At 32.4% G+C, this 23,765-nt stretch overlaps 1 protein-coding gene across 5 annotated transcripts in view; it reads right to left on the bottom strand.

Annotated features, from left to right (window-relative positions):
• The window catches only part of ROBO1 (roundabout guidance receptor 1), a 314,654-nt gene that overhangs the window by 24,060 nt on the left and 266,829 nt on the right, over window positions 1-23,765 (bottom strand). For 3 of the 5 annotated variants that reach the window (XM_087966632.1, XM_026664097.2, XM_087966635.1), the window contains exons 7-19: window positions 22,313-22,437; window positions 21,337-21,508; window positions 20,543-20,748; window positions 20,006-20,087; window positions 19,697-19,865; window positions 19,432-19,598; window positions 15,983-16,104; window positions 14,640-14,871; window positions 13,853-13,974; window positions 11,311-11,482; window positions 6,882-7,079; window positions 3,854-3,880; window positions 1,774-1,816 (exon numbers count right to left, since the gene is read on the bottom strand). In XM_087966632.1, the coding sequence (XP_087822758.1) occupies window positions 1,774-1,816; window positions 3,854-3,880; window positions 6,882-7,079; window positions 11,311-11,482; window positions 13,853-13,974; window positions 14,640-14,871; window positions 15,983-16,104; window positions 19,432-19,598; window positions 19,697-19,865; window positions 20,006-20,087; window positions 20,543-20,748; window positions 21,337-21,508; window positions 22,313-22,437 (1,837 nt within the window). The remainder of the gene's footprint in view (window positions 1-1,773; window positions 1,817-3,853; window positions 3,881-6,881; window positions 7,080-11,310; window positions 11,483-13,852; window positions 13,975-14,639; window positions 14,872-15,982; window positions 16,105-19,431; window positions 19,599-19,696; window positions 19,866-20,005; window positions 20,088-20,542; window positions 20,749-21,336; window positions 21,509-22,312; window positions 22,438-23,765) is intronic. The other 2 variants (XM_087966634.1, XM_087966636.1) reach the window with 1 other exon arrangement.

Raw genomic sequence — 23,765 nt, 5'->3', positions numbered from 1 at the left:
TCTATTTTGAAAATCATTTTTGAGTTCCTTCATTACATATTTCAAAAAATGCTCACTATACATTTCTGATAAAATACTGCAGAAATGTGAAACTATATAGATATTCAGCGAGTAGTAATTCTATAGCTGAGATGAAGAAATATTATTTTTTAAACTTTTTGCAATGAACTCTTCAACACTTAATTCATTCTTTTCTATTTTATCCGGGTTTGAAATATTCTGGGTGGCTCAGGACATGAGTATGATTAATCTTTGTATCAAGCACATTACAAACTCTACTCTATAGAAAAGGCTAGATTACCTAGAATATTATTTTAAAAATAAAAAATATTGTGATACCCAGGAGAAACTGTCTTGCTTTTGGGGAACAAACCTGCATATTATGAGTAAGATTCCATTCTTATAGTGGCTATTCATGAAGCCAAGAAAATCCAGACAAAAAAACTTGATGTTTATGCATTTTTATATATTAGTAATAAGAAATCTTGGTGTGAGTTGGTCCCCAGCCTTTTTTGGCACCAGGGACTGGTTTTATGGAAGACAACTTTCCACAGACTGGGTGGAGAGGAGGAGGAGCATGCAATCTAGATCCCACACATGTACAGACAACTTCAAATAAAAGTTACTGTTTCTTCATTTCCCATATTATGTCATTCTACCCTTTTTGAAAAATCTTGTTTGTTCATGTGACTAGCACTGGCTGGTAATTTCCTTGCCCTTTTTTAGAAATTAATATTGCTCAGGCATTTGCTGAAATATAAACTCAAAGTAGGACATGCACCTCCACCTCTACCTCTCTCAAGACTACTGATATGAAGAATATGAAGAATTACATCTTATGTGCTGCAGATAATTTTATAATAGGTACTATGACTTCACACATTAGCAACTGTCAATTCCCAGGTTATTCTGCTGCATTTATATGTCAGAATCTAGCAAGTGTTTCATTTTTGTCATTGACTATTGTGCAAAGTGAAAATAAAATTAAAAAAACAAAATAGTTACTACAAGTGATCATATTGCTTATAAAATACGGTTGCATAATCAGTCATAAAAACATTAGTATCATTTAAGATTATGAAATGGTCTCAAAATTATAAGTCATAAGAAATGTTGCTACTTCAATATAACAAGCAGTTTGGAAAGGTGCCCTATACCACTTTAAAGGATTTACACATTCCTGATTATGAAGTATATATGTTTCCAAATGTAATCAGAACCTCACACATTCCTAAACAAATGTAAACATGCCATCTTTTTTTAAAATCATGTTTCTAGACAGATAAAATGTATACCAGTGATTTAATACAATATCAAGAACTTTTTTCTTCTTTCACAATATAATTAATTTATGAATAACCCTTCAGTGAAATGTTAATGGTATTTATTTGTTAAAATACATTGATTAAACACCTTAAGACAAGTGGAATTTCATTCATTTCTCATTTATTCTGTGACCAGCAATCATGATAGATTTTTCCTGTTTTAGTTTATTGAAACATAGAAGTTTGTCTTATAAGAGAAAAGTTTAAAATGTAAAACATTTTGATTAAACAGCATTATTAAATGTGTAATATTTTTAAAAATCTCAGTCTTGGTTTTTTTTTGTTATTTCACTTTCTCTTAGTAGCAAACTTTACAGTTTGAAGTTAAAGTGCTCCCTCTGCTGTTTAATTTCGGTGATGCATGTTTGCCTGTGTGCAAATTACATTTGAAATGCTGTAGGTAATTTTGCTGCATTTTATGCTGAAAATTAACATCAAACATTATTACCTGCCTCCACTGCTTACAGCTTCTCCTCCTCTTTGATATGTTACTGAAAGATTTAAAAAAAAAATATTGTTGTTAATTTTTTGAACAAGATCAATCATGAATCTTGACAGATAACTTCAGAAAGACATTTGCTTATTTAAGCAAATTCTAATCTAAAATATTAATTTCTTCAGTTTCCTATTCTGATTTTTCTATAAGTAAACTGTACTAATGTAGATATGCACAGCATTGCACTGCATGTTATCCCATCTCATCTTCGAAGTAAAAATGAAATATAATTCCAAAGCAGTATTGTTTGATGGACAATAGTACAAGAACATGTTTTTAAAATGTGCTAAATGTTTATCAGTGCATTTGTAAATAAGAATTAAGTTAGGAGTCATACATTAAATGAATTTGCTGTGCATATGGAAAGGTTTGGAAACTAGGTCAGTGTTTTAAAAATCAGCCGTCTTTTTAGAACTCCAAAATGACAGTCTGCAAGGCAGAGATTAATATTATAATCAATAAATAATTAATAAGATAATAAATAAAAGTTTTAAATTTGTAAAACAACATTAATTTCAAATTACTTATTGTGAAATCTCCTTGTTCCTTACTGGAAAGCCATCACTTCACAGAAATATTTCCATTTTTCCCAGAGATGTTAGAGTGAGTTTAAATACAATGTTAATTGTGAGAATGAATTCTTCAATGGTACTAGTATACTTAAACTAACAATTTTTTAAGTTATCTGCAGAATCAACATATTAAAAAGGCTTTTGATATTAATCTGTAACTTTAGATCAATTCTAAACATGTCTGAGTTTAATACAGGGCTAAAAGTAAATGAGGAGTAAAAAAATAAAAATATCTCAAAGAATTTTAGGGACACTAACCTTTCATATTCTGCAAGTGATTCATAAAACTATTTCTACATAGAATTGTGTAGATGATTCCTGTGTTGTAATAAATCCTTAGAAACAATATTGACATTCGTGTTGAGAATGGCTTTTAACAACACACGGTTTATGGGGATATTTTCAGAAATAAGTATTTATTTATGTTTCTGTTTAATGGAAGCTACTAAAATACGAAGTGGGAAAAATGTCTTGAATCAACATGGGAACATTGTTGCAGTGTACTTAATGCTCCCTTATGTATATTTCTAAGGCATTTTTCCTAGGTGGCAACCATGCAAGCCCAGGAAAAAATATCGCTTTTTAAAGAGCCACTGACAAGTACAGCAAACTGTATCCACACTGAATCCTGCTTCTGATCCCAACAGCTGCACACCCCTATTTTCTTTGGATATTTATGACTGTTACAGTGACATCTGTAGGAACCGGTCAAAATTGGCAAGGTGGCAGATGGAGCATTGGAACCTCTGCAAAAGACATATATCAATGCCCCACTCCCGCTGCTACTAATCTATTTGTCCAATATTCAACAGTAGTAGACATTTAAGGATATTTCAGTTTGAAAGATGGATAATAAGCTAGGTTAAAGTTCAGACAGGATTACATATTAAATTAAATATCATTTGTATGTTGTTTCTACATTAAGTCTTACTGGCATTTCCTAAAGCACAGGACATCTGAATGTGAAACTCTACACTACTTGGAATTAGAATCTATATTGTGTCTGAATAGAGACACAAATTGTGGAGAGTGCATGGCAAGTTGTGAAGTCAAGCCTCTGTAGATGTCTATTTTAATAATCATAATGTTTGTCATTAAAATTTATTATAAAGGATGCTGACTTCCTTTATGTAGTTTCTAATGTCCTTCAAGAACTATTTTATGAAAAAAGGATTTTAAGTGGCCGAATATTAAGACTGAACAGAATTATGAAAACAGAGATAGTATATATTGTTGTAGATAATCTTCCCAAAGACGTAAAAGTTTTAACTCAATACCAGTGCTAAATCTACAAAACAGATAAAAACAGTTACGGTGATGAAATCCTACCTTCCGTAACATTACTAATTCTTTCTATTTTCAACAATGTGCCTGGTTATACAAGGAAGATGAAAGGGAGAAAGTGACATACATTATACAGACACATGCCAAACTATCAAGGGAAAAGTGCAAATATATACCTGTTGGTGTGAAGGTAAAAGACGGGACTGAAAAATCAAACACAATAAAAAAAAACCTGGTTATTAAGCTGAAGAAGGAAAGGACAGACCACACAACATTAGTATAAATCAAGACAATAACAGAATATAAAGGAAGAGTAAATATATCTAGACAGACAGATGCGAATAAAACAGTCCTGTGGTTTTAAATGGTAGCTTGATACAGATAGCATTTTGGAGGAAGAATGACATTCTGGTATAGTGTGCTCTTGAGAGAAATAAAGTGTGGTTTAGCCTTTCAATGACCTTTTGGTGTTTATGTTTTGCTGCAGCTCCATAAAAAAAAAGAAAAATGCCCTACAATAAATCTCAAAGTTTTTGATCCTTTTAAAGTGTTTATCAAAACTTTTTAAAAATGCAATATTTGCTACATTAGGTAAGTGTGTTATAGTGTTAATTATTTAATAACAAAACAAATAAAACAAGATTATATAAATCTTAGGCATATGTACTAACATGGTGGGGGTTGCTGGCTGAGGAACTCTAGGAGTTGAAATCCACAAGTCTTAAAGTTTCCAAGGTCGGAGACCCCTGCTTTAAAGTGTGTAACTTTTATTAGTTACCTGCTTAAGTGTTATATCTTCTTTTAACTTGGCTCAACAATCTAAAATATTAAGCGCAAATATTGTAATTCAGGAAAAAGGCCTTACCTCTCTTGGCCCCCATAGATTTTATTAGAACCAATAGGGGCTGATCAACCCTTTTTCTTTTTGCAGATATTTTATATTTTGATCAGGAAGTATTTTTTTTAATAAGAAATAAAGATAATGTACTTAACAATGAGCAACATAAATTATGTCTAAATTGGACTAAAGTTTTAGGACCAGCAGTTATTCCACAAAAATGACAATGACTAAGTAGGGATAGTAACGGTATCTTAGGCCTTTTTTATGTTTTTCTACTGGACTAGCATCTTAAGATGTTTAGGAGGGCAGAAAAGCGTATTATTAATCATGTCTCATATCTGTCTCTGTTCCTAACTTCCTAGAATACTGGCACTGAAAGAAAAGGTAAAATATCTTCAAAACTCTAAAAACAATGCTGTAAACTATTTAAGCACTCTTTAAAAAAAAATTATGGTAATTCTCTTATGATTCTTTTTCTGATGCTCGTTTTCACAAAGTAAAAGGTATTCAATGTCCTTCAGAAGTAGAATGGAGATATTAATAAAGTTTTCATACACAAACACTCACACAGTTATAGATAAAGATACTCCCGCACACACATAGGAAGGAAAGCAAGTTATCCAAAATAACTGGACTTGGCAACATTGCCATTATTTTACTCTGAACTAAATGCTCAATATTAAGAAAATAAATAAATAAATAAAGAATGTAAATAAATAACATAGAAGAAAACTGCTTACAACCAAACTACCAATTTATTTATCAAAGTTTACATAAATAAGTTACCTGGCTTTTAATGCAATATGTATACACTTTAAAGCTATGAATGTGATATATTATTTTATGAATTATATTTCATTGAGGACAAAATTTTTATTTCACCACTAAAATTTGGAAGATATGTAAGAGTACAAACAGTAAAATAACAAAGAATCAGAATAACAAATTGCATGCTATACAATTAGCTCCACTTATAATCAGCTAATAGTATTAGTCGATAAAATGTAGATTGTAATAAAACATTGCATGGGATCATGCAATTAGTAAAGCATAAAAAAAGAACTGTTAAAGTAGTGTGAAGAATATTACTTAATTTTCCTTGCAGAGTAGTAACCAATACACATTACTTTTTATTCCAGCTTCATGAAAACTGCCTATGGTATTACTGATACCCAATATTGGCAGTCTGCTATGTATGTTTTACATTCTGGAATATCCTGATTTCCTTGACATTTAAATCTTTTCAATTTTATAAAGTAACAAAAAACAACAGAAATCACCTTAAATTTTAGGGATGTCAACAATATATTTATCTTATATTTTTCTAATGTAAGTTTTATAAATATGCAATTCTGTGACCTTTTCTTCATATTATCAAGAGATTACAATATTAATATTGGATGCTAAGCATTAACATTCCATATAAGTGTAATAGTTGATTCTTTCAAAAGCCAACTGCAGGAAGATTTTTAAGTAAAACCATGTTATCAAGTTTATCTTTTTTTGATGAAGAACTCCTTTTATATTTTTAGATACTTTTGGTCTGTTGTATATGTAGGGTCATATCGAAAAGTTGACATTTACTGCAATGTGGTAAAACTATTCATTTTCAGCTCTTTCTTTGAGATAAGTCCTGCTACTCACTCCACATGTGGCTCTAATTATAACATGGTTATTAAAAAAAGATAGAAGAAAAATTCCCACAGCATTTAAGTCATTTTAGCAGACTTATAGCCTGGGACTTATAAGCACATCTGTCTTTTATTAGATTGTATCTAGTTTTTAATGTTCCTAGCTGTGCCTAGATCTCCAGGTGGTAGCAGGGGCAAAAAAGTAAGCTTGCATAATTTGTTTAATGTGTCTACTGCAGCTGTGACAGGCTTGATAGTAGTTGCCATCACTGTTAAAGTTGATATTCATACATACAATTAATATAGTGTAACCTATATGAAGCTTCTATTGTAAGGTACTTGGAGATATATGTTGAAGAAAATGCTGTATAGTATAGGAACATAGTGGTATCACACTCCACTGGGGCTAACCACATTTTCTCTGAGTGCTGAAGCAGTGAAAAAATGCTGTTCAAATTAAGATACTAGTAATATAAATAGTAAAAGAGAATTCTTGATAATAATAAATATATCTCTGCCTTAGAAAAAAGCCATAATCTAAGAAATCAATAATATGGCAGCCCTGAAAATGGTCCCAAAATGTGTTCAATTCAGCCTTTGTTTAAAATAGAAGTTATGACACATTTTAAATACTAAAGATCTCAGAAAAGTTGTTAATGTTCATTTAAATAATTTCTAGATTTTAGGGATGGGCATAAATCAATTATATTTATAAAATCTTCAGCAAAATACCTTTTCTGATACCAGCATAAGAACTGGCAAGACCACTTCGTTTTTTTCGGTGGCGATATAACCAAATACTGAAAACCATAAGGATAATCCAGCAAGCAGCACCAATTCCAGCAATGAATGCTGGCTGTTTTACAACATCTGAAATCTGCTGAGCTAAACTGACTTGGTCTTCAGGTGACACAGGGTTTCCATAGGAATCTGAAAAAGGAAGTTTACAATATTGCAAGTTTGCTTCTAGAAATAAAATAATGTTACTTATAAGAAATGCACAATATTGTAATTATTCATTATTTTCTCTATGATATATTTAATAAAATGGCAAACAAACTGATACAAGTTAGAAAACTATGATTACATTTAGAGTGCTGCCATATTACTAAAACATTTTTGTGTTGATACAAACATTAATATTTTTACTAAAATAAAAATTTCATAAACACAGAGAAAGATGTATACTGCAAAAGCTTAATAACAAACATTGTGATAAATAAGCAGCTGACAAACTTTTCTATAATTTACTTATGTATGATTTTTTATTTCATTTTATATAATGTATATGATATAATTTTGAAGCCGTAATGGTGACAAGGCATTTTATATCATATTATACATTGCAAAGCTGCTTAATATGAGTGGGCAGCCATACAAATGTTCTTAAATAAATAAATAAATAAATAAATAAATAAATAAATAAATAAATTTTTTAAAAAAACAAATTTTGATGCTGCATAAACTGAAACTTCAAAAAGTAGTCATTCTTTCTATGCATTCCTATAATATTTGTAATTAATTGTATGTCTTCTATTGTTTTAGAATTTAGAATGTGGTTAATTCAAGCAGCCATATGGAAACAAGCAAATAAAATAGTTTTTCCCAATTTGATTCCCTATAGATATAAAAGCTACAGCTTCTATAATTTCTAATAATTTTTGATTAGCTATCTCAGCTCACAGCAAAACACGTCAGTAAAGCTGTTATGCTGTGGCAAAGTGAATCTGCCATTTTGTGTAAACCACATATATATACACACGCACTCACACACATCAATGTTTTCTTACAAATATGTATAAATATTATAATATATGCCTTATCCATATAATATTCATTAAATAAAAAAGTATTTCACCATTATCATACGTTATTATTGTAACCTTTCAAATTAACTGAACCATTCATTACACATGATTATAATTATGGAGTATATAATACCTTCAATTTTTAAATTTTATTTTACTTAATATCTTCAAAAATATTTTCAGTGAAATATATATTTCCATGTTATATCAACACTTACTATTAATTTATTATAAAACACAACTAGTCATATAAAAAAGGAAAATGTTATAAAACAAAATAAAACGACATACCAAACCAACATTCTACATGCACAGTTATTGCAGTAAGTGTCTCAAGTATGCCAAAGCCAGGGGTGAGATTCAAATTTTTAAACAACTGATTCTGTGGGCATGGCTACGTGGGCCTGGTCATATGACTGGGTGGGCGTGGCTTTTTTGGCAGCAACTCCCCATTTTTGGGGCCTTCTGGGCCTCAGGGAAGCCTCCTAGGGGGACGTTTTTGCTCTCAGAAGGCCCAGGAAGGCAAAAAACGGAGGGTAGGGGTGGGGGGAAGGCCCAGGAAGGCAAAAAACTGAGCCTAGGAGCATGCAGCACCCTCATGCTCCACTTTGGGGCTTTCTGGGCCTCAGGGAAGCCCCCTGGGGGGCATTTTTGCTCCCAGGAAGTTTCCCTGGGGCCCAGGAAGTCAAAAAATGGAGGGTAGGGGTGGGGGGAGCTGCACTCCCCATTTTTTGCCTACTTGGGCCTCAGAGAAGCCTCCTAGGCGAAGCAGTAAGACAACGAGGGGAAACCCGGCACAGCTGATCATAGGAACAGCTGATTGTTTGGAGGGGGGAAAAACGGAATACCTTAAGGAGTAACTGGGAAGGGGAGAACACAGTTAGCTATGTCAGGCATGCCTGCGATGTCGCACATGCGTGATAAGGACTGGGTGGGTGGGGACGGGGAGAGGGGTGGGGCCAGCCAGAGGCGTGATTTGCCGGTTCTCCAAATTGCGCAGAATCGTAACAACCAGTTCTATAGAACTGATCTGACTGGTAGAATCCCACCCCTGGTCAAAGCACAAAAAACTCTCCTTGAAGATCTTTAGCTCTACTGGCACATATTAGTGAACTAATGAACATAATCATAATGATATTCAGTTTACACTACAGATATTTGCATAGTTTCCTGTGCTATGAGCACAACATTACAGTAATAGCTTCTTAAGGATACAAACTCACAACCCAATTCTCGGGTTTTCCTTATAAATTTTTTAATAAATGAAACATTAATCTGTATAATACTTCTACTGCATCTATCCAAAGTTTTAAATATTTAAATTTAAAGTTTTCAAATTTAACATTTATTCTCTGATCAAGCAAAGATTGAACCTTACCGAATAAAAAAGTAACTAACTTTAGCCAATTAAAACGCACATTCTTTAGTTTGTAAATTTATTATGACAACAAGATAAATGTATTTGACTTTGCAAACCTTTTCAGATGAATGACATGTAGATGTCATGTTTGAACAAAGGCTTGGGCACATTTTTCTTAGACATTTTAAAACATTAAAGCAAATGTAAATATAAAATATTCAAAATTATGCACAAACACACACACACACACACACAGACAAACTCTAACAGCATTAGTGAGGCTTTATTCAGTCCACTGTAGGGGTTACAGCTTAACACAAAAAAACATCAGAGAGTAGAGTTATTTGCATTTGCTGGCATATTATCACAAAAGCAATTTTAATTAGTTCACAAAATACAGTTCATAATGGGAGCTGTTACAGCAGTAACATTCATTACATTAGGGATGTTTAAGACATGAAGCATATACTTAAAATGTATAATTATGTGAGTGAAGCTTCTAATAAATGCACATAGGTTAATTGTTTTATGACTTTCTTGTACTAGAAAAATGATGTGCCTCAAAGGCTGTCTTCTGAACAATTCCAGTAGAGCTATAAGAAAATAATTAACAATTAGTTATTTGATGTTTTATCTATTGTTAATATAGTGCATGTGTGTATGTAATTCAGCACTGAACCTACCATGGAAGGGTACTGACTTTTATTTTGGCAAAAACAATAATCTCCTTTATACCAAAACATAATGTTTCTATTTCTGGTTTGAAAGGCTATGTTCACCCAATAATGAAAACACTTTCTGTTTGCTCCTCAACAATTTGGTAGCATTTTAAAGGGCCATTTTAGTTAGAAAATAGGCAAAGAACTTAAAAAAGAAAAAGAAAAAAGAAAACTACCTCAAGCATGGGAATCCAAGATTGAAACAAAACAATTTCACATGACATCTCAGGTCTAATCAAGACAACCAATACAGCTACTTCTAAGGACTAAAGGATTGAATGGTAGAGTAGTACTCCGTGAGAAACATTCTCCATGATAATAACCACCACTAAGAGTGCCAGATAAGCCTAGGCTGTTGATGGGAGCTTTATAAGAAAAACTGAAATTGTAACCTGTTTCCTTAGACTATGTCCTACTTATAGTTTCCATGTGGTATGATACTTTAGACTTTGGAACCACAGATAAAATCAGAGCATATACTTGCTGGACTGCCTTATTATTACCACTGGCTACTGGTATGATTCGGGGACAATGCAAGGAGCTGGTCTTTACATAAAAAAGCCTGTATGACTCAGGGACTGGATATTAATCAGTCTGGTTATTCTTTATTAGTTCTGCTGACCTAAAGTGAAGACAACCAGAATGTTTGCTGAAGGGCCATGCCTACCGAAATCACTATAGTGAAAACCCTGCCTTCTCTGCTGGACTGATGTACACTGGAACAACTTGCTTCCTAGCAGTTCTGGAAGGTCTTGACTGTTGTAAAGCTTCTAGTGACAAATATATTATAAGTATGTTTATATTATAATTTTAACTGTAATTATACACTGAATTTGTTTTATTGTATTTTAATGTTTTTATTTTTGTATTAGCTACAATTGCACTACTTAGAATTGGATGACTAGAGTAGTTTATTAGATTTATCAATTCATAAATAAATGAATAAATTTGATGACACTATAATAACAATGAGATAGCAAGTCAAAGCATGTAACTTTCAATAGAAAGGCAGTCCTTCGTATTCAAAGAAGACATACTGTTGTGAAGTTCATCAGTAAATAATGACAGCAGTTAATATGTTAATAGCTATATAACTTATGTGTTGAAAAGCACAGTATTACTATAACACAGTAATAAAACAAAGAAAAACAGATTCTTTATCAAAAGCAAGTTATGTTTATTCCTTATTTTCTACAGACAAAAGAGAACATGCCAGTCTTCATTACATGATATAAAAAAACTAAATGTTCAAGAAAGCATTAAAAATGGCTCACCTAATTGAATAAATTGTGGTTCACTCTTTACTCCAGTTCCAGCTCCAGTACTTGCTGCTACCTCAACACTATATCTAATACCAGGAATTAGAGATGGAATTATTAGAGAAAATGTAGAACCGTCCACTGTCTTATTTATATGGTATCGACTTTCATTTCCAAGGCACCAAACCTAGAAGGAATAAAAAAATATTTTTCCTCATGGAACCAAATGTACCATATGGTATTTTCTGCTTTACATTATAAAGATGAATTTATGTTAATACACATTTGTAAAGGCTGCTAACAAATTGATATAAATAGCACTAACATAAGAATAGAATAACTGGTTAATTTTAAAAAATGCATGGTTTCTCTAATGTAAGTATTATTGGAGCAAACTTCAGTAGTCCAGAAATGAAATAAAACAGCACATGCTTTCCTAGAATGCCTTCATATTAGAACACTTGATCACTTGATATTTACGGAAGAATTATATCTGTAAAAATTGAAACAAAGTGCAAAACAAACATGTTATCAAAATATCTGTTATTTGCATCAGTAAATTATAATCTCTTTTTAGAAATTATTTACAAAAGGATCACCATAAAAATATAATAAAATGCTGATTGAATGGACAATTTGAAAACCAGCTGTCTATTAAATTCAAATTTATGCAGTTGATAAACTGATATGTATACTTCATAACGAATATTTCAGTTGTATATTAATTGTTCATCTGCATAACTGCAAATAATATAAATTTAGTTGTTCAGCCTGCTTTAGAGACAGCACATTTTATGCTATTTGGAAATGAAGTCTGAAGTAAAATTTTGTCCACTGCATCTATATATTGTGAACAAATATTACTGAATTATTTTTGTAAGATTAGAATATTTAGACATCTCCACCATTTCAATGGAACATAATCAACAATACTAAGAATTGTTAATAGTGATCTATTAATAAAAATAGGAGTGGTGTAAAACATTAAGTACCTATGGATGGAACTAAACACCTGGTAATTTCTTTGATTTTTTGGCCCAATACAAAAGTAGTTTTCCTCTGTCTTCTAAAGGGATGCTTTCCCACAACTTCCCAAATTAACTTATTGTCCTGAGATTTTCTGGTATTATTCCATTTAAATACTAACAGGACTACAACTCTACTCTAATTTTTAAGATTAGCCAACTTTGTCTAAGAACTGTCAGCTGATTGGGCTTGAAATATAAAGGTATTGATACACAAATGTTCTCAACTTGACACTTGTGGATTCTCTTGGCAACAATAAAGAAGTATTTTATTGTTTTATCCAGGGATGTTTTGCCATCTTGCAGTCTACCTACAGCCCCAATTAATGCTCCCTACATATTAATCATTTAAATACTAAGGCTGAGCCTGTGTCTGAACTTAGAAAAAGTTACCCAAAGCAGGATGTCTTCAGCTAGGTAGACATCCTGGAATGTTAATACTTTAGGATCACTATTATTTTAAAAGCTGGAGAAATGCCAAACAAAAGCACATGAAATAAATAATTCCTATTATATTGTTTAGAACTTATAAAACTTAAAAACAAAAGAATTAAATACAAAATAAAGTTCACTATGTTGAAAGTCATCCAACATAAATACAATTTGATTACATGGACTTTTATAAGAAAGATAAATTCTCTGGATATTTAATTTACTAGATGATTATAGATGTGTTACAAGTAAAATTGCAAATTGTACTGAAGAATACTTTTTTAAAAAGCTGATTGAAATTGTCGTATGTATTGCGTATGTTTTCCAAGAGCTAAACTTGGATTCTAACCTGATCTAATTAATCAGTCACAAGACACACCCATTAATTTCTCCTTTAAATACATTTAAAAAAAAAAGAAATATAACTTAAAATATTCTTTCACAATTGATAGTTTCTAAAATCTTCATTCTTCAAAAGCGGTACTTGGGAAATTAAAATTAAAAGTAAAGCACTTTAAAATCATACTTTAAATTTTTCACTGACATTAATGGCCACTTTAACAGTATTAAGTTTTAACTGTAGGGCAATTCACAACTGAATTTGATATAATGAAATATCAAATCTATATTCTCAATAGTGTGAAATGTTAAATATTCAGCCCTACCCTAATTCTGCTATATAATTTAGAACTAAATTTAGATTTTTTTTTCTTGAAAAAAAAAAACCCTATACAAAATTATTTAGTATTATATTTCAAATACAAAATTGCAAGTTTAATTAAAGGTATACTTTAACCTAGAAATATTTATTTGAATTTGGTTTTATATAGCTAATTTTTCAGCATTCACTGTCTTTTATTTCAATATCTTTTTACTTATAGCAGTGATTCTAAGCAACAAATATATACAATTTGTTACTATATAGTATCATCATTAATATTCTTTTAACATTAAAAACATTGTAAATATATTGGATATTGAAATTCTTATGAATATTACTCTACTATATGTTGATTTTTACCACCAGATGGAGCTAAGTAACCACAAAAAATTCTATATAATAATTCCCAATAATTTGCCAAGTTACAACTATATATCACCTTGTATTCCTGAACCATTCCATTTTGTGTGTCCTCTGGGGGAGGCTGCCAAGTTACTACAATTGCAGTGCCATTTCCATCATTCTTGGTGACTGAAACACTTTGTGGAGGAGCACTTGGAGCTGGTTTTGGAAGAAAGCATATTTATGATCAAAATGGTACTTTTACTATCACATTACTATCACTAAACATGTCATTTAAGAAGCTACATTTAAGTAAAAAAATCCCAAAACCTATCTTGCAACATCAAGTGAGGGACAGGAGGAAGGGAGGGAGGGAAGGAAAGAAGATCTTTTTTTAAAAAAAATATTATGTTTGTATTTTTCTGATATGTCTTTTTGTAAACTGAACCAAATATGATGAAGTCCAAATTGTTGCATAATTGAACGTTTAAAATGAAAAATATTAATTAATCATCGTCAATTTCCCTTATTGATAAATAAGGGAAATATTTGAAAACTCTATTACTAAAACCAACTTCTGAAGCTTCCACAATTAACTGCCACCACAAATTACACACACACACACACACACACACACACACACACACACACACGAGTAAATGTCCATTATTATTCATCATATACATACTGGTCATTTGTGTCTTCATTGAAAAAGTTTGAAATGGGCCTTTGAACTTAACTCAAGATATAGCAAAAAGAAATGCAGGACTATTTAGCAGTTGATACTCGTCATCAATATAAGGAGAAAGATGAAAAAATAAACTTCATAATGAACCTGAGTTAGAAATACTTAAAAAAACTAAAGCAGTTATGCTACTACTTGCCTTCTTCCAAAGTTTTGGCAAATTTCATTTCACTATCAGCACCTTGAAACTCATTAAAAAAAGGCCGAGCCTTAATTTCGTAGTTCACTCCTTTTTTGAGTTCAGGAATTACAATGCTGTTTTTTGTTGGTGTCCTCACATCAAAAATCAGCCATTCAGATTCCCCCTGAGATGAAGCTGTTGGTCTATACAAAATTTTATATCCCTGAATATATTGGGATTGTTGGTCAACCTAACATTAAAGACAAAACACCCATATTAAATTATTTATTTATTTATATATATATACATATATATATATATATATGCAACATCATGTCATCAAACATTATATATTTAATTTCTCATAGTTACATTTTAAATATAGTGTGTAAGTGTGAATATTCTTCACCAGCTTTCAAGATGATTAAAATACCTTGCAAGTCAAAGGAGCACACACAAATCTGATTAAATAATGTCAGAATGTAATAGGACTCTACAATAATTTCAGAAAGCGAGGCATTCATTTTAGTTTTTCTACTAGTGGGCCTCATTAGTAGATTCAGAACAGAATTTAAGGAGAAGTTGCTTTCTCATATAAACGTAGAATTTAGCAAGTGACAACACTTGGATGATCTTGTAAGCTAAGCAGGTTCTGAAGTGGGATTCTGTCAATGAATCCCAGGTATACAGCCTCCCTGGGAAATTGAAAAACAGAAGAGTGATGGCAGCTACTTATGTATTATTTCCAAGAAGTCATTATGAGTTAATGTGACTTGAAGCAGATTTTGCTTTTATAAATCCAGAGCCATTCTTTGGTATGATCAAGTCAATATTTCTTAGTTTAAACAATTTTCCAGAAATAATAAAACCCACAAGATATTTTGAAGACAAAAATAATAGAAATTAACACTGCAAAGGAAAAGATGGGAAATTATAGAAATAATAGTTCAAATTACTTTTAATTCTAACTACAAAGAACACAAAAGTACTACACAAAAGAAACAATGTATTTATAATTAGTGGTGATAAAGACACAGTTTAAAATGCAAATGTGCTTTGAGTATAGCATTGAATCAAATGGGCAAAAAAGAATAGATTACCAGTGGAATATAAAAATAATTATTCCATCCCTGTGGTGGATTAATTTTAACTTTTACCCTTTTACTTCTGATTTTTCTGCCAAGCTCTAACCCTAACCAAAGTTCATTAAATATCATTTTAAAATTATTTAGAATACTCAACTGTACTTCACATTAAAGTAATAAAGAGGGAAGTATCAGCAATGCATCATTGCATTTTGGTATTCTTTGACAAGTGGCTTTCTATTGGCCCCTCCATGTTGTTGCTGTTATCATACTTACTGTCCAGTGAACTTCAATAGAAGAAGAAGAAAGAATTGTTGGATTATGGAGATGTAGGACAACGTCACCCAGCTCTCTTTGTACTTGTTTGTGATCCACACCCTGATTTGTTGGTGGAACATCTGCAATAATTTTAACAAATTATCAGACATATAGGAAAAAGTGTTGAAAAACAAAATTGCATGTACTAGTAGGAGAATTTTTACATAATAATGTTGTTTTAAATTGATTTTGTTAAATTACATTGATTTTCATTTCTAACAGATAATAAGAATTAAAATCAAAATTAAATTAGAAAGGAAATGAAAAGAAGGGGGGACAAAACAAAGAGCAGACTACATTGTACATAGTTAGAACAAATGATTTAGAAGTATCCAACAAAGAAGAAGGATCATACTATTTAGATCACAACAGTTTAATATGATTTAAGTAAGTAACAGGGGTTGATTTGACTCTAATACTAAACTATTAAATAAGCAAACAATGGAATGTTTGAAATGCATGAAATGTTCAAAAAAGTATAAGATATAAGCATGCAACGTATATATTATCAGACCATATGAATAATCTTCTAATTCCATAGTATTTAAATGTTTTTCTATTATGTCTATTAAAATTATTAAAAATTATTAAAATTGAAAATTCCCAAATATTTCAATAAATTAAAACTTCACTACCAATAAACAAAGAAGGAAAAACCGATACAGAATTTTCTTTTAAACTATTCATACAAAGTTCCATTAATTATAATCTTGGTCCCTTTAAAACTCAGTCATGGTGTTATCACATAATTTTTACTTCCAATTTAACACTCAAAAACCTAAATTTATTTAAGAAACTATGGCAAAAATTTAAAAATAAGAAAAATTTCTACATTAATTTAGATAAACTGGCCACATCTAGTTCACTTTTAGACACCTTTTCTCAATTTCAGTCCCAAGATTTCATCAGTTGAACTTGAGGGCTGAGGAATTATTATTGTATAAAATTTGCCATATCTAAGTGTATGTACATATTTAAACATTAATATTATATACAACAAATAAATATTGTAAATGAATTATAAACAGTTAAAAGTTGTGGGAGCTTCATCACTTGAGACTTTCAAGAAGAGATTAGATTGCTATTTGTCAGAAATGGTGTAGGGTCTCTTGCTTGGGCAGGGGATTGGACTAGATGGCCTACAACAGGCTTGTCCAACCCGCGGCCCACGGGCCGCATGCGGCCCAGGTCACCTCGTAATGCGGCCCAACGCCCACCCCAACCTTCATGAAAGATCCAGCGAGGAGGAGGAGAGGCAGGCGCGAGGCGGGGCGAGGTGAGCAACAGAAAAGGCGGGCAGCCGCAGCCCAAAAGTCCCGCCCCGCCACCTCCTGCTGTTGCCGCCGCCGCCACCGCTGCTGCTTCTGCCCCCACCGCCGCCGCTGCTTCTGCCCCCCCGCCGCCGCTGCTTCTGCCCCCGCCGCCGCCGCTGCTGCATTTGCAGGAGGAGAGGTAGGCGCGAGGCGGGGTGAGGTGAGCAACAGAAAAGGCGGGCAGCCGCAGCCCAAAAGTCCCGCCCCGCCACCTTCTGCTGTTGCCGCCGCTGCCACCACCGCTGCTGCTTCTGCCCCCACCGCCGCCGCTGCTGCTTCTACCCCGCCACTGCCGCTGCTGCTTCTGCCCCTGCCACCGCCGCTGCTGCTTCTGCCCCCCCCCGCCACCGCTGCTGCTTCTGCCCCCGCCGCCGCTGCATTTGCAGGAGGGTAGCGCGAGGCGGGCGAGCTTTCTTTCCCCCTCCCCGCAAAATTTGGCTGGAAAATTATAAAATAAAAAATAAATAATTTTTAATAAATAATTAATAATAAATAATAAATAATAATTTTATTTTATTAATTTAATTTAATTTAATTTAATTTAATTTAATTTAATTTAATTTAATTTAATTTAATTATTTAATTTAATTTAATTAATTATTTAATTTAATTATGTGCGGCCCAAACCAAATTTTCATCTTCTAATGTGGCCCAAGGAAGGTGAAAGGTTGGACACCCCTGGCCTACAAGGTCCCTTCCAACTGTTAATCTAATCTAAAAGTACCTAATTAGTGAATGCAAACAAAAACAAAAACCTTAACTTTCTTAATAAGTACCCTATACCAGGAGTTGCCAACCTTTTGGATCCCAGGGACCACTAACTGGTTCTATGGGCGTGGCCAAATTTGTGTGTGTGGCTTGGTTGTCATGTGACTGGCTGGGCATGGCTTGTAAGTAAATATTATAAATATTTATATAAATATTGAATTTTTTATAAAAAAGAGCAACTTTTACCCAAAATCACGCAAAGCAGGCAGGCAGATTGAGTTGCTCACAGAATCACAGATTCATTCAGAAATCTATCTATCTGCCATTGGCTAGCTCAATCTGTCACATAAAATTTGCTTGCAAGCAAACTCATAAAAGTAACTCACAACACACCATGCATGTAAATATTGAATTTTTTATTTTTAAAAAAGAGTAACTTTTACCCAAAATCAGGCAAAGCAGGCAGATTGAGTTGCTCACAGAATCATTCAGTGATCTATCTATCTGCCATCGACTAGCTCAGTCTCTCAAATTTGCTTGCCGTAAGTCTGCACTGAATTTGCTTGCAAGCAAACCTTCAGTCCTAAGGGAAGCAGAGCTGAAGATCTAAAGACTAGCTAGAAAGCAAGAAATCCAACCATTTCCTGCTTCCTAGCTAATCTAAATCTCCTGGCACAGCAGAACAGATGATGGTTTGAAAAAGGAAAAATAGCAATTTTATCAGGCAAGTTTGCTGGGTAAGGAGTGAGTGGGTGGGGAGCGTTCCTGCGGGCCATGTGGGCAATGCAGCCTTGTGTTTCTGCACAGCCTGGATTAATTTCTTTGGGGGGTGCTCTGGGGGTGAGATTTCTCTACGGGCCACCAAAAGTTTCTCAAGGCCCACCAGTGGGCTGTGGCCCACCAGTTGGTGACCGCTGCCCTATACAAGATATTCTGAATAGAGCTATGTGTGCTTTAAATATAGGAATATACAGATATCTAAATCATTAGACAGGCAATATAAAGGAGGTAGTACTGGAGTTGTCCTAATGTGTTTGATGTCACATAGAGATATTTCTTACATTGTATCTATTACTTGGATTATACTGCACTGTATTGCCTCATATTACCTTGACAATTGTACTTATACAAGTTTTGTTTTACTTTTATCAACATGTATTATGTGTTAGTGCTTCACAAGTTGTTCTATCTTCATAGTTTCTTCAAAAAGAAAAAATGTACATTTTTGACTTGCATTCTTTTATCTATGAGGATAAAATAAAGCTTTACTAAGGTTTCTCCAAATTGTACTAATTGATTAAAATTGAGTCATATGATTTCTTTATCAATCCCCCAGTATAATTATATAATAACTATATGTATTTTACAAACACAGACAAATTTTACCTTGGGTTTTCACTGGGTCAGATATCTGACTGGGATCACTAATTCCATATGCATTGGCTGCACGAATGAGGAACAGATAAATGGCATTTGGTTTCAGTCCTTTTACTGCAAATGTTTCTGTTTTCACATTTTCTGCTACAGTTTGCCAGCTGCTACCAGCTGCATGGCTAAGAAGACAGAATATATAAACCAAACAGGTTGATGCATGCCTCTGATTTAACAGTCTTAAAAGAAATACAACTGGAACACATGAAAGGCATAATACCTGAAGGCATCTATTATATAAGAGGTTGGAGTTGCACCTGAATTCAAATTAGGTTTCCATGAGAGGGTTACTGTATTTCTTCTGACATCAGTAATTTCAGGTTTTGATGGTGCACTAGGAATCAAATTAGGGTCAGTAGTTCGTGGTGGCTGTACTGGAATGCCAAATTCTAGAAAATGAAAGCATTTATTACTAAGAGCTTGACCTAGAATCTATTGTGGTCACATCAATGTATTGTTCTTATTATACATAAATTATTAGCTTATATTTAAAGTTCTTTTCTGTTCTCATGAATCCTGATTAATTTACCTTGAACTTCAATGTAAGCACTCCATGATGCTTCACCGCTTGAGGTTGAGGCAATACATGTGTACCGACCAGAATCACCCAGCTGAAAATTAAACAAGTTTTTGAAATAATAAGAGCTGAACCCAGGATCTTTCCTGTCCTAGTCTACTACATTAATCAATATACCACATTGACTTTCTTCAGATTTATGTGCTATCTAATGAATAAGAGTTAAAATAAACATTATATATATATATATATATATATATATATATATATATATATATATATATATATATATATATATATATATATATATATATATTTAGAGAAAAGGCACTCATATAAAGGAGGCACTCATAAAAAGGCATTCCTATAAAGAACACATTACAAACTGAACAAAGAATGAGAGTGCAGATGAAACAACGGTGATAGAATATAGTTATATAACTATTCATACATTTTAAAATCACAGAGAGCAGCGTTTAAAATCTCAAGCCAAATTCCAAGGAAAAGTAAAACATATTTTACTTAAAAAAACAAAAACTTTTAAGCTACCTTTGCATATCGAATCTGTAGTGCCCCAGATTCCAGTTGCTTGATTCGAGAATCCTGAGTAGAGATAAGGACGCCATCTTTCCTCCAGAGAATTATGGGCATGACAGTGCCTGTAGCTATACAGTTGAGAATTAAAGTACCATCTACAGCTACAGTTTGATTGACAGGACCCTGACGAATGACAGGGGGAGGTCGGTCTACAATCACTGGGAGAAGAAAAAGAAGAAATTAGTTCACAAGTGGAAGCACGTTTGAAATCATTTAAGCAACAGCAAAACTCCAAGGGAGATGGGTGGTTAAGAAATATGAAATATAAATAAATACATAAAATAAAATTACTTCGGGATTAAAATATAATGAAACATTATCTGATACCAAATCATCATGAACTTTTACTACTATTAAAATAATAATAGTAATAATATTTATGTTAGTTTATTATAATAATATAAAAGCATATTTTACACTCTAAAACTAAGCATGAATAATTTGTAACTTTTTCTATTTTAGATAAAGAACTGAAAACATACATACAATTCTTCTTATTTTTTTACATAGTATAACAAAATATTATATTGTAATTGAAACAACATGCTATGTGCATGAAATTGATATAACTTCTTTGAATCTATTTGGTGGATAAACAAAAATAATTAATTAGGCCAAAAGTTTTAAAGCTGTTGATTTCCAGATTTGCAAATAAATTATTTAGCAGACAAATCATAAACATGGAGAATTGTCAACTTTTACTCCCAAACTATTGCTACATTATTAACAATTAAACATAAACTTACCATCAGTTACCTCCAAGTATGCTTTTGTTGTGATGCTGCCTGCAACATTTAAAGTCTGGCAGATATAATATCCAACATCAGATCTCTGGACATTTGTAATGGTAAGATCACCCATCTGAGAGACTGAAAACCGGTTGGAAGACTGAGGAGGTTGGTACGAGAACAGTAAATTCTACAATATAAAGTATAAAAATTAGTATAAAAATTGCAGGTATTGAATATATTAGTAGACACAAATATGGTAAGGTTCATTAACCTTGGCTGATCTTGAAAATAAAATAAGTCAACAGGAAATACTGGAAAGTTGATAAAACATCCCAGAAGAAAGTGACAAAAAATCTATGATTGCACTATTGCCAAGAAACTTGTCTTTTCTTAATAAAATTCATATACAGAGCTGAAACTTCTGGTATGAAATTTTGTGGCACTACTAAGGACCGGGAGACTCTGTATCACATTTACATATAAATTCTTTTTTTTTTCTTTTTAGACAAATTGATAGAAGACATGGGTATATATGTATGATGAGTGTGTTATATTCAAGAATCTGAATAATTGATGCTAAAGACAAGTGGAAAGGAAACAACTTTTCTTTGGTTGCTTTAGAAAAATGAACAAGTTAGCTTGCTGATATAGCAAGACATTTATTATTTCTGCATTCCAATATATACAATGTCCATACAGAAATTCAGGAAAAAATAGGATTGTATGTCTATAATCAGAATTCTTCTTCCATTTTCAATTATGTTGTACTAAAACTATTGCACTGTTGAAAGAGAATAGTGAGACTGTTTTCTAATAGTCAATGAATATTTCTTTGCTGAATCATCAACAATTTTTAATGTAGATTGCTCAGGAATCTACAGATTATTTCCCCTTTAATAGGGATTCAATCATAAGATTGATTTCATATTGAAATTGGGTTCATACTTTTCTTCATTAATAATTTACATTATGTAATTGCAGTTTATTTTACCTGGCTTCCTTCTCTTCGCCAAAATATTGCTGGCTGAGGGTTCCCAGTTGCTTCACACTGGAAAGTGATAGTTCTACCTAATGTAGCCACTTGATCTCGAGGTTTAACAATAAAATGTGGTGGCTCTGAGGGAGAAATGAAGTCAAACCACAATTATCCATTACTAACATGGTTTAATTAATTGTTAGCTGTTTCAGAAATTGACATTAAAGTTCCATGTGGAAACTGAAATATACAATTTGAACATATATTGTTCCAGTTTGTTGTTGCTAGGGCATGCTCAAGAGTTATTTTATCAGAAACAAAGCAAGTAAAAAATGACATACAACACAGGCAGCTTGGCTATTTCTTTTTTGCCTCTGTTGTATGTATGTCTTTAATTGCCTGCTTTGTTAAATGTTTAAGAAAGATGATAACTCTTCTTTTCCCCCCCTCTCTAGCCATGTTAGTTTAAAGAATTGCTGCTATCCTCAATAAGAAAAGCAGCTGAAAATTTAATGGAGCTTAATAAATGAAATCCAAACATACACAAATCTCTGGTTACAAAACTAGTGGGTGTGGGAGGGCTTCAGCAATGTAGAGCATTAATAAAACTTTAATGGAAATAAACAATAAAATAGGTTAGACATTTAAAAAGAAGGCTGCCTCATATCTTGCGGGTTAACTTCTAACGACTTTTCTTTTTATGATGAAGACTGTGTTCCATTTCAATAATGGTTCAATAACAAAGGATAGCTAAAACTAACATATTCTTGCTTGCTAGCTTATAAAATTATAGCCTTTATGCCGACTCCCAAAAATGTTTCCTATTAGGTTTTTTTGCCAAAGGACACAGAGAATTTCTATCAATTAAAAAGCTTCTAAAAATAGATTTGGTTTTGATGTAGAAATGGATACCAACTATTTTTGAATTTAACTCAAAGACTTAGAAATGCTGATATATAAATTGTAGTCATTTAATTTGTGTGAGTGTGAGGGTGTGTGTAATTAGTGAAAAGGAATGAAATTAAAGCTATAGTGAAACAGACTAAATTGTTGATTTACTTAGTCAACATCTTCAAACAAAACTTGCATATAAATTAAGCAAATCTGAAACATCTGTTCATCTTCATATTATAAATACTGCCAGTATTGTCCAAACTGTTTTATTTATACAAATGGTCACTACGTGGAATGGTAAACAAAATGTCAAAAATTACGTTGGTTTCATTAAGTTATGGCAGTTAAGTATATTAATGTAACTGACCTGGAATAGAGAAAAAAATAAATAAAAAGCAGCCTTTTAAAACTAACATGTGCAGAAAGAGAGAGAGACAGAGAGAAAGAGTGAATAGTATCAAAATGAAATAAAGGGAAACAAAAAGGAAAGAAAAAAAAGTAAAAACTTTTTTTTCCATCTGAAAGAAATGCTTTGACTCTCTCCCTTCTTTGTCTATTGAAAATTACATCAACA

Source organism: Notechis scutatus, chromosome 5 (assembly GCF_049901735.1).
Source record: "Notechis scutatus isolate UNSWTSFEM ecotype Mainland chromosome 5, rNotScu1.2, whole genome shotgun sequence".
Taxonomy (NCBI): Eukaryota; Metazoa; Chordata; class Lepidosauria; order Squamata; family Elapidae; genus Notechis; species Notechis scutatus.
This window is presented reverse-complemented; position numbering and strand designations above follow the sequence as displayed.